A 17,514-nucleotide genomic window follows, 5' to 3' on the forward strand; every position below is an offset into this window, starting at 1 on the left:
TACGTTGTAGATGTCCATGGGCTCCAGTAACTACTTAACACCAGGTGGGCTGTGAGCTCGTCCACCCATCTAAGCCATAAAAAAAAGAAGGTTCGCTGGAAATGCCCTACTGATGAACGCAGCGAGTCTATGAAATTCGGTAAACAATGAAGCATTTTAATTTTCATTTTATTAATGACTGTACGAACATGCCTTTCGGCATAATTGCCTAATTCCTATTTGCCTATTTTGCCTAAGAATTTGCCTATTTCGCTTAAGAAAGATCAAATGTCAATCAAATAATTTTGAACAACCATTAAGTCCCAGTTAGCTCTTTTAAATATTAAATGTATTATCTATGGTTAGCTCCAGGTTGTGGAGAATGCTCAACGTTCATAATCGCTGCAACATTAAATATAAGTATATATATCTATACTTAATATTATAAAGAGAAAAGATTTGTTTGTTTGTTTGTATTGAATAGGCTCCGAAACTACTGAACCGATTTGAAAAATTCTTTCACTGCTTAGAAGCCACACTATTCCCGATTGACATAGGCTATAATCTTTGGAAAAAAATCAGGGGGGATCCTTATTAAAACTCCAACAATGTAACCCAAGGTGTAAAAAAATTACCTAATAGAATAAAATAATACATTATTATTTACAAAAAGTGTCGCGACATCATATGTCTAACTGTTATAGTTATGCCGCAATAAGTGTTCTTTTATTTAAAAAAATTAAACAACTGCAAATATCGTTGGAATTTTTGTTAAAGACCCAAGCGAAGCCGGAGCAGGCCGCTTGTATATAATAAAGATACTTTATTGACAGTCACGTTGGAAAGTCAAACACGACAGTGCCATTCAGATTACCGGCGCGGACGCACGTGCCAGCGAAGATGTTAATAAAATTATATTTCCTCGCTGCCGTGGTGGTTGCGGCGACCGCTCAAGGCTTCAACCCTGTAGTGAGGGTGTCCCAAGGACTTATACAAGGCAGCTGGAAGGTTTCCACAAAGGGCAGACCCTACGCTAGCTTTCAAGGAGTTCCCTACGCAAGGCCACCAATTGGAAAGTATCGATTTAGGGTATGTTTTGTATGTTGTATTTTTTTTATTGCTTAGATGGGTGGAAGAGCTCACAGCCCACCTAGTGTTAAGTGGTTACCGGAGCCCATAGGCATCTACAACGTAAATACGCCACCCACCTTGAGATATAAGTTCTAAGGTCTCAGTATAGTTACAACGGCTGACCCACCCTTCAAACCTAAGCACATTACTGCTTCACGGCAGAAATAGGCGGGGTGGTGGTACGGTACCTACCCGTGCGGACTCACAAGTGGTCCTACCACCAGTGAAGTGTATGTGTTTCAATCGAGAGGTCTTAATTAATTCAGTGCATCTTGACAAAATTTATCAGTGCAATATTTATTGCTTCTCGTCTTTGCGTTGAATGCCTTAAAGACATGGGTCGCAACTTCCATTCATGATACCTATCAAGCGGTTTGGTCACAGCTATGTAGATAACCTTGGAGACTGGATATTTGATTCGACCGGATCTAACACTATTTTTTTGTACACGTCACAAAACTTAATGATCTTTTATAATTAAACTAAAGAAAATATAGTATTGTGTAGGTATTTAAAAAAACTAATTATTAGTATCGCAAAATTGTGTCACTAACTTAATCGATTAATCTAATCTACCCTTCGAACCGAAATTCGTGAATGCGTTTGCAACTTTCAGTAATAATAGGCAGAGATGTGTTCTCTCACAAGATCGAACAAATGTGCAGAATAAATGATTTATTCAATATTAAAACAAATTTTTTTTTAAATCTATGTAATTGGCTACAGTACTGCAGTAAGCTTGTTGACAAGGAGATGCAGCTTTTTTTTCCTACCTATTTTAGTAATCTCGAGATTCTAGATTCTCCGAGCTAGTAGTTTTTCACTGGTGGTTGGACCTCTTGTGAGTCCGCGCGGTCAGGTACCACCACCCTGCCTATTTCTGCCGTGAAACAGTAATGCGTTTCAGTTTGAAGGGTGGGGCAGCCGTTGTTAGAACTTATATCTCAGGATGGGTGGCGCAGTTACGTAGTGGATGTATATGGGCTCCGGTAACCACTTAACATCAGGTGGGCTGTGAGCTCGTCCATCCATCTAAGCAATAAATAAAAAATAAAAAAAAAAGGTGAGCTCACGGAGCTCAAATCTGACAACGTTGCTAACACGAACCCTAGTAAGAGCCGTGCTTCGCAGAATCTACCACCGGATCGGAAACGCGACCCACTGAGAAGATTCGGCGAGAAACTCAGTGGGCTGTGTCTGAGGGTTAATTTACTCGCTGAGCCCCTCGTCACAAGCGACGGGTTCGACGAGAACGATGACCGGTGCTTGAGGTACATAAAAGCACCGTTAGTGGATAGGGAGGAGCCGAAATGACGTGAGAGATACAGCGCTGAAACCACGGAAGCGCGTATTTCTTAAATTCAGTAGTACGTATTGTAAGCCCACGCGGGCAGGTACAACCATCCATGCCTATTCTACCACAAAGCAGCCATGCATTCTGATTTCGTACGACGTAGAACATAACTAAAGTCGTCGTGGCCTAAAGATTAAGACGTCCGGTGCATTCGTATCTTGCGATGCACCGGTGTTCGAATCCCGCAAGCAGGTACCAATTTTTCTAATGAAATACATACTTTACAAATGTTCACGATTGACTTCCACGGTGAAGGAATCACATTGTGTTATAAAAATGAAGCCCGCAAAATTTTAATTTGCGTAATTACTGATGGTAGGACGTCTTATGAGTCCGCACGGGTAGGTACCACCGCCCTGCCTATTTCTGCTGTGAAGCAGTAATGCGTTTCGGTTTGAAGAGTGGGGCAGCCGTTGTACTGTAAAAACTGAGACCTTACAACTCATATCTCATGATAGTCATAGTATTTACGTAGTAGACGGTAAGGGCTCCGGTAACCACTTAACATCAAGTGGGCCGTGAGCTCGTCAACCCAACTAAGCATATTTTTTTTGTAAAATACCATTAAGTCTTCGAATTTTGTCTGAAGCTCTCATTTAATGCCAGATGGACCGTGACTTCATTCACCTATGTGTCGTCCTCCTTCCCTACTAAATATTAAGTGTACGTGCTGTATTCTTATTAAGCAAAAATACCGGTAGTAAGGAAGGATTGTGACTATACTGAGACCTTAGAACTATATCTCAAGGTGTGTGGCGCATTTACGTTGTAGATGTCTATGGGCTCCAGTAACCACTTAACACCAGGTGGGCTGTGAGCTCGTCCACACATCTAAGCAATAAAAAAAAAAAAAAAAAAAAGTACGTCTCTAAGCAGCACCTAAGTCGCATGCGTTCACAAACTTAAACACAATGCTCTTATTCGCGTCATATTACGGTGACCATCAATTAGGAGATGATCGAAGCCGAACCCACTTCTTAGTGGTTCTTAGCTCTCATATTTTGCTTGGTTACCAGAATTTGCTGAATTGGACATATCCAGTAATTTTTACACGCCCCTTTTTCATAGGAACCCCAACAGCTGAAGCCTTGGACTGGAGTTTGGGATGCCACGAGGACTCTTTCCTCGTGTCTACAGTACGATCCATTCGTCGGAACTATAACCGGTCAGTAATAGTTGAGATAAATCACCTTGAGATCAGTGTCTAAGCTTTATATGCCGCTTTACTGTGGAAATTTAAAGGACTAAAGTGGACGCACTTGGAATTCCATCAATACGGAGACTCATCGGGCTTTTAGAAGCTCTGTTGTTATACCGTTCTCGCACGAGGCTTTTCCATTTTTAAGCTACCTAAGGGATATCGTTACGTTGTCATAGCCAAATGGTCTCACGTCCATCGTTTAGTAGAACCACGCAATAAATGGAATTACCGTTATTTACCAACCGGCTATAGAATGAGCTCCCCTCCACGGTGTTTCCCGAGCGCTATGACATGTCCTTCTTCAAACGAGGCTTGTGGAGAGTATTAAGCGGTAGGCAGCGGCTTGGCTCTTCCCCTGACATTGCTGAAGCCCATGGGCGACGGTAACCACTCACCATCCGGTGGACCGTATGCTCGTCTGCCTACAAGGGCAATAAAAAAAAAGTATTTATATGTATATAACTAGTCAGGTCATAAGTATTGTCACACAGTAAAAACTTTTATTTTAGAATGCTGGCCACAAAAAAGGTTATTGAATTCGAATTTCGAATTGTTCATGAAAATAAAAATGTATACTTTTAGAATTTTACTCATTTTTAAATATGGAGTGGACGCCTAAAGAAGACCGTGTTGCAGTTATTGCGTTGCATCGTTGCGGTTACGCGCCAATTCAAATTTTTAACATACTGAAAATTTTGAATATAACCAAAAGATTCGTTTATCGTACCATCAAACGATACAATGAAGACTCTAGTGTAGATGACAGGTCAAGAAGTGGTCGCCCTCGGTCTGTTAGGACTCCAGCAGTGATAAAAGCTGTGAAGGCGCGAATTCAAAGAAATCCCAAACGTAAACAGAAACTGTTGGCCCTTCAGATGGGGTTAAGCAGAACCACGGTGAAAAGGGTGTTAAATGAAGACTTAGGGCTTCGGGCATATCGAAGAAAAACAGGACATCGTTTGAATGCTCGTCTAATGGACCTGAGACTGAAGAGATGCCGCTCTGTTGAAGCGGTACGCGGGAAAAAAATATCGGGAAATTCTTTTATCGGATGAAAAAATTTTTACCGTAGAAGAAAGCTACAACAAACAAAATGATAAGGTGTACGCACACAGTAGTGAAGAAGCGAGCAACCGTATTCCGCGTGTCCAACGAGGTCATTTTCCATCCTCGCTCATGGTATGGTTGAGAGTTTCTTATTGGGGCTTAACAGAGGTACATTTTCGTGAGAAAGGTGTAAAAACGAATGCAGTTTTGTATCAAAATACAGTCCTGACGAACCTTGTGGAACCTGTTTCTCATACCATGTTCAATAACAGGCACTGGGTATTCCAACAAGATTCGGCGCCAGCTCATAGAGCGAAGAGCACACAAGACTGGCTGGCGGCCCGTGAAATCGACTTCATCCGGCACGAAGACTGGCCCTCCTCCAGTCCAGATTTGAATCCGTTAGATTACAAGATATGGCAACACTTGGAGGAAAAGGCGTGCTCAAAGCCTCATCCCAATTTGGAGTCACTCAAGACATCCTTGATTAAAGCAGCCGCCGATATTGACATGGACCTCGTTCGTGCTGCGATAGACGACTGGCCGCGCAGATTGAAGGCCTGTATTCAAAATAACGGAGGTCATTTTGAATAAGCTTTAGTGTCATAAGAATCTATGTTTTGTTAAGTTCATTTTGGTATATGAATGGTTACATAATGAATAAACTTGTTTCAATTATTTTTCATTAAACATGTGACAGAATTTATGACCTGACTAGGTATTTTTTTTTTCGAAGAACTACCTATTCGTTTCATTATAAAGCAAAAATTACCATAGACATAATTATGGTATTCAAATAAAATGTTTGATAACAATTTTATTTACATGCGGCTGGCCTTTACAAAAAGTTAAGACGGTATTGAACTAACTTACTAGCTCTTTAATATCCTCAACAGGTAGTGAAAATTGTCTGTTCGTGAATGTGTACACACCGAAGCTGACTCCAACGGCCTCTCTTCCTGTTATGGTTTTCATTCATGGCGGGGCCTTCATGTACGGTGAAGGAGGATTTTACGATGCCGGAAATCTTATGGATAGGGATATGGTGGTCGTCACGTTGAATTATAGATTGGGACCTCTAGGTGAGACTGTTTTTAATACGCTTTTATTAGCTTCAGACGTATGTATGTTAGTATGTAACGGAATCTTTGAACATGATTTTGATCCCCTTCAAAACGTCGGATTAACTCGAAATTTGGTATACTTATTAAGGACTTATGACAATTCAATATAAAAAAAATATATTTTGTTAGTTTTTTTAAACTATTTTTTTTTTTTTTCTTTGTGAAGAATATAAAGAAAAGTCGAAAAAACTGCCAGACTCAAGATAATATCAGTTCGTTCTGTGTTAAATGAAACGTTAATATCTAGATTTTTTTATTAATATGAAACAAGACTGTAGTTAGCATAATATTCAAATTACGGTCTTAGTCACCTAACACCATGAAACTTTTGAAGTATGCTAAATTATTTAGAACGCAAGATTAAACAGTAAAACTAGTTTTAATTGAATCTGTAAACTAAATTCATTATTATTATAAAACTAATTTAAAGATTTACAAACCTAATACGTTTTAAACTTTCTTAAAAACGATTACGAAGTTAACTAAATATAGCATATATTGACTTCTTCCTCCAGGTTTCCTTAGCACAGGCGACGAGGTAGCGCCAGGCAACAACGGCTTGAAAGACCAGTCCTTCGCCCTCCACTGGATCAAGAACAACATACAGATGTTTGGCGGGAATCCAGACAGCGTGACCCTCACTGGATGCTCCGCAGGCGGCGCCAGCGTCCACTATCACTACCTTTCACCGCTTTCTAGAGGTAGCCCATGATACTATTTGTACCTATCAATCGCACGAGGCTCCAATTCAAAGATGGTCTATATCGGACTGCATACAAGCAATTGTTACTTATCCCATTATATTCATCGTTATAACGGAGCAAATTTATCCCCATTACCCGAAAAGACTGCGGTCATTAACATTCCATATTCAGAGATATTTTGTTTGGCTACATTATATCGGGCTTTTTTTTTGTTTCTTAGGTGGATGGACGAGCTCACGGTCCACCGCGTACTAAGTGGTTACCAGAACCCATAGACCCCTACGACGTAAGTGCGGACACCCAACTCGAGACAGGAGTTCTTAGGTCTCAGTTTTTATAGTACAACTTCTACCCCACCCTTAAAACCGAGACGCATTACTGCTGCATGGTGGAAATAGGCAGGGTGGGAGTACCTACCCATGCGGATTCACAAGATGTCCTTCCACCAGGCTTTGTATTAAGTCCCATCCGCAGTGTTTCCTGATGTCCCAAAACAACAGCCCGCTGAGTTTCTCGCCGGAACTTCTCAGCAGGTCGCAATACCGGTCCAGCGGTAGTAGCTCCCGTGGAGCAGCTACTCTTGAGCTGATGAACCTTCTTCAGAAATGCTCATGGTTCTGTCAGCAAACCCTACCCTTCCTAAGGAGGTCCTCCTAGCATTACTAGTAACTACTAACCGTCAAGCTAGTACTGACCTTAAGCTCATCTGCCTTTTAAGGCAATGCAAAAAAAAACAATTATTTTCGGTTCTTGTACGTAAGCTGACGTTCTTGTAGTCCCTCTGATATTAAGTCCACGGATGCCATAACGTGAATCCTATTTATTCACTTTGACAACAAGTGGAAAGCCTCAAATATTGTTACGACTTCAAGTTGAAACACAAAACGCCAAAGACGCACACACTGTTGTGTAACATATCTAATTTAATGCCGTCAGCGAAAAACGACAACAGAACTGCAAACCTAATAAACTACCCAAATCCATTGTACTGTGTTTGAATAATACAATAATCATTCGATACTTTTTTTGGGGAATATATTAATTTAAATTATAAATCTATACATCGATACATTTAAATAAAATTGGAGTGTATGTTTGTAATATTGAAATAACCGCTTTTTACTACATGCATATGAATATATGTATATACGGTACATACACCAAAATAACATTTTTTACAATTTTTGTCTGTCTGTCTGTTTGTTCCGACTAATCTCTGAAACGGCTGGACCGATTATGACGGGACTTTCACTGATAGGTCCAGATGATATAAAAAGTAACTCTTAGGCTACTTCTTTTAGACTAGTTTTACCCGCGGTACGACAATAACCGCGGGCTACATCGCTTGACTCAGCTATCAATAATAAAATTTAATGTTTCCGAAGCGAAGCGAGGGCGGGTCGCTAGTCATTGAATAATATGGGAGAATTGAAACATTCTTGCACGTTAAGCAAAAACGAAGCGCAACGAATGATCTGGTTAATCTTTGTAACGTTTGGCCCCAAATGACGAAACAATGAAATTCATTCAGCCGTGTCTTGTAAGAAGGACGCATTAACCCTCTGGTACACGTATTTTTTTTTATAGCTTAGATGGGTGAACGAGCTCACAGCCCACCTGGTGTTAAGTGGTTACTGGAGCCCATAGACATCTACAACGTAAATGCGCCACCCACCTTGAGACATAAGTTCTAAGGTCTCAGTATAGCTACAACGGCTGCCCCACCCTTCAAACCGAAACACATTACTGCTTCACGGCAGAGATAGGCAGGGCAGTGGTACTTACCAGTGCGGACTCACAGGAGGTCCTACCCCCAGTAAATGTTAGCTCTGGGTGCCTTAACCATCCATTGGACAGCCGACGTAACGGAAAGCCTTTACGGTTTCTCGGATCCTCATCGACCTTGTCTTGCAGAGTTTCAAACCTACCTCAGAGTACTCAAATTTAAATTGCAAATTAAAGTCATGAATTTATCTGTCGAAGCCGGTTTGTTGTGACAGAAAGTTTATTGACATGAAAACATGTCCTATGACTATGTTATCAAATTCTATTATTCAATGATCGCGTAAGGTTATCAGTTAAAACGGGAATTTGATTACGAAGTACATTCGTATCAACGTGTTTACTGTTTAAATCGATTGATGCTATTCCTTATTAAACGATATTATTATTATGACACAATTTTACAGAGATATTAATTAAATGCTTAATTAACCCACTCTGGTCTCCGGTCAAACTTTAAAAATTAAAAACGGAACTTCATATCCGGATGTAGGTTGCAGCCTGTGAAATCTATGAGCCCAAATAATATTCAAAGCCCAGCCAATAAGACCCAATAAGAATAACTGGTGGTAGGACCTCTTGTGAGTCCGGGCGGGTAGGTACCACCGCCCTGCCTATTTCTGCCGTGAAGCAGTAATGCGTTTCGGTCTGAAGGGCAGGGCAGCCGTTGTAACTATACTGAGATCTTAGAACTTATATCTCAATGTGGGTGGCGCATTTACGTTGTAAATGTCTATGGACTCCAGTAACCACTTAACACATGTGGGCTGTGAGCTCGTCCATCCATCTAAGCAATAAAAAAATAAAAAATAAAGAGACCATACAAGTATTCGAAATGATACTTTGCTTGATATAATTAAAATATCATAAAGGATATGTTACGTGCAGAAAAAAATCTTCCTCCTTGCGTCGTATTCCTCAATGCTGAAGGTCGTGATCACCCTCATGTATCACTTCCTCTCTCACGACAAATTAGTCAACCGTCAATTTGCTGAAGCTCTACAAATTAGATTGTTACTAGTCAAAGCGCCTCTCAACCGAAGTCATTATAAATAATAAATAAGGCCAATTTCCTTTGGGCGCACGATTCATTAATTTTAAAACGAGTAATCATTGGATCCTTAGTTTCGAACACATCAGATCAAAGGTCACATCCACTCAATTTGCCGGGAGCTGTTTACATTCTGTTATTTACTTATCGGATATATATTTATATTTTTGCTATAGTGGTAGCATTGTGTCTATCAAAGACTGAATCTCTATTAGCACCCTGTCTAATCAACCGTTATGCTTACACATGTCTACCTAGCAACATCCTATAGTGGGTGTAGTATAGTGTAGAACAGTGTGCTTAGTGCAAGCTTTTTAACTTTCTCGATAGCGTAAAAGTAAATTTAACTCAAATTTGTATGCAGTTGGAAAGTTTTCCTACGTTTGCCGCTAGGGGCGCTGTTCCAACTGCATACAGAAGTTTACTTTTACGCTATCGAGAACGTTAAAAAACTTGCACTAAGCACACTGGTCGTTAGAGGTTTTGGGACTCCGAATGGGTACGTAACACGATGCTGCATATTTCTGCCGCAAATCAATCGTGAGTTTCGGTTTAAAAGACAAAAAGCTCTATAGTCTATACAATATGCTTGAGACTATGGACTCTGGTAGCCATTTCAAACCACAACGTTAATGCGACCACTGATCTTGAAGCACTAGGTCCAAGTCTCAATTATATGAGCTGTTCCACCCTTCAAATTGAAAGGCATTACTACTTCGCGCTAAAAACTTGTAGTAACAATTTCACAAACTGAAAAAAATTCAACGCTCCTTTGAAAAAATCAAGATGGCCACACTTTTTTGTATTTCCCATATTTGATGCACGAAACCAGCTTAACTTTAATTAGAATATATTAAGAAGGTCCTTTTTAATTCCGAAACCACTCGCGTCCATAATTCCTACAAAACCGACCTTGGAAGGGACATTAACCTGCATTCGAGCTACTAAATATATGCTTATGGTAATACCATGTAGATTACTAAGCTAACACCATTGTTCTGTCTGCGACAATCTAGCAAACAGTCCTTTAAGTAAGCATTTGAGGTGAGTATTTAGCTAGGCTGTTTATATTCCAGATAAAATATAATCACATTGAGGTAATGTTTACATCGGTACGCACATTATCTCTATAAAAACATAGTTGACTGTTTGTTTTGTGGTGACGGTCCTCTTTTTATATATATATATATATATATATAGTTGCGGGTTTTTTTGTATGTCGATGTTAAGGCACAATTTCCGGACCATTAAAAAAAACCTACAGAACCTAACACAAAATAACATTAAGGACGCTTTTTCTTGATCATTACCAAATTAGAGAACATTGGATTAGGTTGTTATTTATTATAAATAAATAAAAGTATGTATTTCTTTATTCAACTTCAATGTATCAATTATATTATTTATCAACAATATGAAAATCTCTGTCTGTCAACAATATTGCACAAAATAATTGTATTCAAACGTAACTATGAAACATTTATTTTATTGCTTAGATGTGCACAAATTCACGGCTCACCTAGTATTAAGTGGTTACCGAAGTCGATAGACATCACCAATATAAATGCAGCCTTGAGTTCCAAGGCCTCAAGTTTTAACGACTGCCTCACCGTTCAAACCGAAACGCATTACTACTTCACGGCAGAAATAGGCAGGGCGGCGCTACCTACTCGTGCGGACTCACAAGGCGTCCTACCACCAGTCCTATAACCAAAAAATGTAACTACAATAAGAATTAACACCAATAAATGACTATATTTCAAGTATGTTCTCCAGCTAACTAACCATACCACGTTTGTGCATTACGAAAATCTTTTAACCTCTTGAGGGCTTGAGAATATTTGTTAAAATTAAATTCTCCAGGTACATTCCACCGCGGTATCGCCTTTAGCGGATCAGCCTTCGCCTCGTGGACGCACTCAGTGAAACCGGCTCAAAAAGCCAAGACTCTAGCCAGTATAGTAGGCTGTCCTACGGGTACCAGCAAGGAGATCATTGATTGCCTAAAGTATAGGCCAGCTGAAGTTATTGTTAGGGCGCAGATTGAAATGTTTGTAAGTGTTATTAGACTGTGTTCATAAAATTAAAAAGCAGATTATTTATTTACAAAAAATTAAAAGAAAATATCACCCTGTATTTTTTACTAGTAGACAGATTGGTAAGAGGGTCATCGTCGCTCCCTTGCAATGTCAAGGCATACTGTGTCTACTTTTTGGCATCGACCGCAACAGAGCTCACGAGTTTTACCTGAACTACATTACGTTAAAACTATTTAGTGAAACATCTTTGTTTGAACAAGACTTAAAGATAATTTATTATTGCTGGTATTCATGGACTGCACGACAATCTGTTACTTACCAAGGCAATGAAAAGGTATTTTTGCTGCATAGACGATAGAAGATAGATAATTGTTCAATTATTCCGAATTTATTTGTACTTTTAGCCTTAGTTTTCTTTAAACTTATCCGTCAGGATTGGAAGGTTCACATGTTTACACCATTCACTCCCACTACGGAAGCTCCAGGGGTAAGAGAGCCCTTCCTATCGCAATATCCATACCATGCCGCTATTGCCGGAGCCATGGCGAAATTACCTCTCATTACTTCGGTTACAAGCGAAGAAGGACTCTATCCTGCTGCAGGTATGTATAAAGAAATTCTGAATAATATATTAGTGTAGCAGGTATTTCAGTGCGGAGACGTCAAAATCCTGTCTTGAGGAGAAATGGCGGTAGTCACATATTCGTACTACCTTCACTTCACAACGGGACTCAACAGCTACAAGACGCGCAATATGTACAATATTACTTTCAAAACCAAAAACCTAAAATAATTTAATAGTTCTTCGTAATTTAACGGCAGAAGTCAAAAAGCACCTAAAAAATCACAAAGGAGATACAGTCTGAAAATCACAATCAAGAACATGGTCATGAACATCTAAGTGCTTTGATTACCGCTTACAAACGCGCCTATGAGTCTCATATCTGCTCACGCCAATAAAAAGATTATAACGAAGATAGTGAATCTTACTGCAGCTTTTCTCCGTTCTCTCGTATACATATGTGCGATTAAAAACTTAAATTCAGCACGTTAAACAAATTAATGTGGCATAACAAATGATTAACTTAATGGTTGTAGTATACCAAACGGAGCCCGGAATGTTAAATGAACTTGAAGCTCATTGGGAACAATTGGCCAGCAACATCTTTGAGTACAACGACACTCTCCCATTGAACCTCAGAGCGGATGTGGCTGCGAAGATCAAAGAGCATTACCTCGGAGAGAAACCCGTCAGTCAGGAAACATACCCGCAACTTGTACAGGTATGATTATCGTCTAAAGTAATAATAGTACCTACTGCTTTCGTAGGAAATCCATAGGTCTAATGGAGATATCCGGTCACAGCCACACATTGATAGTACCAAAAACATACCATGGAGTGCCAAGAACAATTGTACCAAAAATCTAAATCGTGCCAACGATAATCGGAATAAAACTTGTAAATTTTTACTAAAGGTTTATTTATTTATTTTAAGAGCTACTTATTTCTCAGTCGAAGCATTTATGCTTTTTTTTATTGCTTAGATGGATAGACGAGCTCACAGTACACCTAAGGTTAAGTGGTTACTGGAGCCCATAAACATCTACAACGTAAATGCGCCACCCACCTTGAGGTATAAGTTCTAAGGTCTCAAGTGTAGTTACAATGTGTTCCGCGTTCCGATATGCGATCCAAATATGTGTTCCGATTAGCAGAATTTAACGAACCCTTTTACAATAAACCTACGATCGAATCCTCGTTGTCTATGAGCTCCGTTGACCATTTAATACTGGCCGACCGTGAGACTGTCCACTCAGCTATAGCAGCTTTTAAAAATAAACCCTATGGCTTTTAAATATAAATCCCATTTTCATTTCCAGGCCTTAGGTGACCGCTTGTTTGTGGTGGACGTAGGCAGAATGGCACAAATTCACGCCCTCAAAACCGGCCAACCTACTTACGTATACCGATATTCGTTCAGAGGAGAGTTTAGTTTATCGAATTTAATGGCGAGGAACGAAAATAATTACGGTACGTATCACATCACAGCTGCTATCTTTGTACTCAGTTCGATGTTCTCCGGAATAAAGGTGATCTCTGTAGGAAATCTTATCATGAACTTTAGTCTTACAGCAAGTTTTTTTTTCCTACCTAAGCTGAGAGCCTTGAGAGGCTATTTCAGCGTAACCTTAACTAGTAGGTGAGCTCGCGGGGCTCAAACCTGACGACGTTGCTAGCACGAACCCTAGCAAGAACCGTGCTTCGCAGAATCTACCAGCGGATCGGAAACGTGACCCACTGAGAAGATACGGCGAGAAACTCAGTGGGCAGTGTCTGAGGGTTAATTTACTCGTCGACCCCTTCGTCGCAAGCGACGGGTTCAACGAGAACGATGACCGGTCCTTGAGGTACCTAAAAGCACCATAAGTGGATCGGGAGGATCCGAAATGACGTGTTTGGGCCGACGTCGACTGCTTTCTATTCTGTCCGCAGGATCGGGAATGGACACCTAGCCCCGGTTGGACGGACGTGGTGGAGCGTCATTCCTATTAATTGATCGCTTCAGTGCATAGTGCTATGGTCATCCGGATCTTATTCCTTCCAGGTGTCCCGTAATGCAGAGGCATTCTTAAGGCATTCTGGAAATATGATCGATGTTATTATTTTTATTGCATAGATGGGTGGACGAGCTCACAGCCCACCTGGTGTTAAGTGGTTACCGGTACCCATAGACATCTATAACGTAAATACCGCCACCCACCTTGAGCTATAAGTTCTATGGTGTCAGTATAGTTACAACGGCTGCCCCACCCTTCAAACCAAAATGCATTACTGCTTCACGGTAGAAACAGGCAGGGCGTTGGTACCTACCCATGCGGACTCACTGGAGGTCCTACCACCAGTAATTATGCAAATTATAATTTTTCGGGTTTCATTTTTATTACACGATGTTATTCCTTCACCGTGGAAGTCAATCGTGAATATTTGTTAAGTACGTATTTCATTAGAAAAATTGGTACCGGCCTGCGGGATTCGAACACCGTTGCATCGCTAGACATGAATGCACGTTGGAGGTCGTGGGTTCGATTCCTGCATAGGGCAAACATTGTGTGATGTACAGGTTTGTTTGTTCTTGGTCTGCGTGTTTATTATCTATATATGTATATCTTTAAACATATAAAAGTATGTTTCTCCGTTTCTAGTACCCATAACACAGGGAATTCTAAATTGAAGCCGGACGACAATGCGTGATTTGACCCCAGTTATTATTATAATCTATATTTATTTAAAATCTTATTAATTATACACTATTTGTTTTTAAAAGATATTAAAAATACAATTTTGAATATTATAAAACTAAATGTGTCTTATTTCGTAGGTGTATGCCACGCTGACGACGTCCTAAGAATATTCAAATACCCAAACTTGAGTAAGATTTCCGCAGAAGACACCAATATTATAGAATGTCTGATCGATTTGGTGTACAGTTACGCAGCGACCGGGTAAGATATTGTACATTATTACTGTGCTTATATATTTAAAAATAGGCACGATGGTACAATATCCAGGCGGCCTAACAATACGACTGATTGAAGAACCAAGCTATTAGTTGATAAAATTGAAATATCATATTTAAGCTAAGCTGACTTGGGTGTTTCTGCAAATCAATCAAGTATCCGTTCCAAACGAATTTTGAAGACTCCGCTATCGTTGCCAGCGGTCTGAGTTTTGACGGAATTCATAAAAACAGTTACAACCTACTTATGGACAATAGGCTGTTGCATTTTAATTTGTTTATTTCAACCGTCGGAATTAGCTGTTTTTTTTTTATATATATAAGATAATATTGAAGTTTATCATAAAATTCTGTCCTCAGAACACCAAAAGTAACTAATACGGGACTCGAATGGACTCCAATCAAGCCTGGTGTTCCAGAGATCAGTTATTTGGAGATATCTTCGCCAACCGACATGCAAATGAAGACCAATTCAGACTTCGGCCAAAAATCGTTCTGGGATAGCTTAGGTTTTATTGAAAACGAAAAATACAGTCCCCATGTCAAAGACGAACTTTAAAGTTTTCAATAATGAAATAACTGATTCCTTAAATTAGAATTAATGCGCATTCAAATGTATTTAAAAAAATGAATAATTACGAAAATCAAATCAAATTAATTTCACGCAATACTTATAGTACGAGCAGCCATTTTTATTGTCTTTAAGTTTAGGTTAATGCAGAAAGTAGTTCTGTGTAGAAATTTACCAATAGGCACTAACACTAACATTACCTATTTAAAAGATATATTGCTGTCTGCTCGAACTGATCGGATTGAAAATTCAGGTTTAAAAAGACCACGGAGATTGTGTTCTTAATATTCCACTTTTTTTTCTCAAAAATCTATTGAAATATAGCACTCTCTATGCCTGTACTTTTTGGCGGGGAAGCAAGGTGTTAAGTTATGTGAATTGTTTTATTTACTTACTTAAGTTTTTCTTTAGATTTAAGCATGCAACAATAGTTCTATTCAGTAACAACTGTGACGGCGCATAAGAGTGGCAACATAAACAAAATCACTGGATACGGCTTAACGGGTTTTTTTTCAAAAAGCCCTTAGAGCTCATTTCAATTTGTTTGTAAAAAGGCTGTATCACCTTTCAACGGGGAACGTATAACTCGCATTGCAGCAATATGCAGGACAGCGAAACTTACCTTTACATGATTATAATACCTCACAATCAATAATTAAACAATTACGATGATGTCCCTTCATGAATCTCATTCGCAAACACTACGGTATCTGCCTGCGGCATTTGAACCGTGGTATAATCACGTCCCTTCCAAAATCAAGACGATTTCTTGATAGAACCCACATAGGAAGCAGTGAAATACATTTGTATTTTTTTTTTTTTATTGCTTATATGGGTGGACGAGCTCACAGCCCACCTGGGGTTAAGTGGTTACTGGAGCCCATAGGCATCTACAACGTAAATGCGCCACCCACCTTCAGATAAGTTCTAAGGTCTCAGTATAGTTACAACGGCTGCCCCACCCTTCAAACCGAAACGCATTACTGCTTCACGGAAGAAATAGACGGGGTGGTGGTACCTACCCGTGCGGACTCACAAAGGGTCCTACCACCAGTGAGTTTGTATGGACTAAATGTCACCTGTCTTCAACTTAAAACACTTTATTTGTTAGAAAAACAGATCTAGCTTATGTAACCTTTTATACTTGCTCTACTAACACATCCAAAACCAATTTATTTTGTAATTATTATTAATTTTCATATTACCTATTTTATTAGTACTTAAATAAGGTATAATAAATGATTTTATTGAATGAATGAAAAAATGTTTTTCTCGTATCATCATCTTCCTTTTCAAGGTTCAAGTGTTTTAATCAATACTTTGAAATCGGAGTAGGACAAGAATAATCTTATATAAATTGAAATGTAAATATCTCTGATCGGTTAGGTGAGGTTAGAGGCTATAACAAATTTAAATAATTGAGACGCGGACGGCTCTTAAAAATGACTCCCAAGTCGCCAAGGTCATTAATGAGCGTGTAAAAAAGCGCTAATATGAACAAAAACTTATGGCTATAATCATCAATTGTCGATGGCTATAATATAAGACAAAAATAAATTATAAAATGCCACAAATAAAATCTACTTTCGTATTTCCAATACTTTTAACGCGCTTTTATGAGCTTGATATGTTTGTTTATTTGTTGGTTTGTACCTAACGGAAACTTTGAACTTCAGGCCACCGATTAACTTCAAAATATGCACAAGGATCGAATACTGATGACAATAAAATAATTTATTCGCTCTAAAATCTTGACCTGTCTCAACAGAATACAAAAGACCAAATTTCAAATTCAAATCAATCGTTAGACTGACTGGTGCAGTAATTATTCTCCCTCATTGTTGGGCTAAGATTTATGGGTTCGACTCCCACATCGGGCCGACATTCGCGTGTTGAACAGGTTTGTTTACTCTTGTCTACTCTTCGTGTGGGTGTTCAATATCTATAGATGTCAATATTCAAACGCATATAAGTATGATGTATATATCAGTATCTTGTTCCAATAGTACAAGG

General features: G+C 39.3%; 1 protein-coding gene across 1 annotated transcript; it reads left to right on the forward strand.

The window, feature by feature from the left end:
- The first annotated feature begins 838 nt into the window (after positions 1-838).
- On the forward strand, positions 839-16,765 carry cce-7 (carboxyl/cholinesterase 7). Its single transcript, XM_028174256.2, has 10 exons — positions 839-1,068; positions 3,533-3,629; positions 5,609-5,794; positions 6,352-6,537; positions 11,237-11,427; positions 11,846-12,014; positions 12,511-12,695; positions 13,294-13,444; positions 14,793-14,916; positions 15,291-16,765. The coding sequence occupies exons 1-10, from the start codon at positions 880-882 to the stop codon at positions 15,487-15,489; spliced, it is 1,677 nt and encodes a 558-aa protein (XP_028030057.2). The 5' UTR covers positions 839-879; the 3' UTR covers positions 15,490-16,765.
- Positions 16,766-17,514: the final 749 nt, after the last annotated feature.

This window comes from Bombyx mandarina, chromosome 08 (genome assembly GCF_030267445.1).
Source record: "Bombyx mandarina strain Sakado chromosome 08, ASM3026744v2".
Lineage (NCBI taxonomy): Eukaryota > Metazoa > Arthropoda > Insecta > Lepidoptera > Bombycidae > Bombyx > Bombyx mandarina.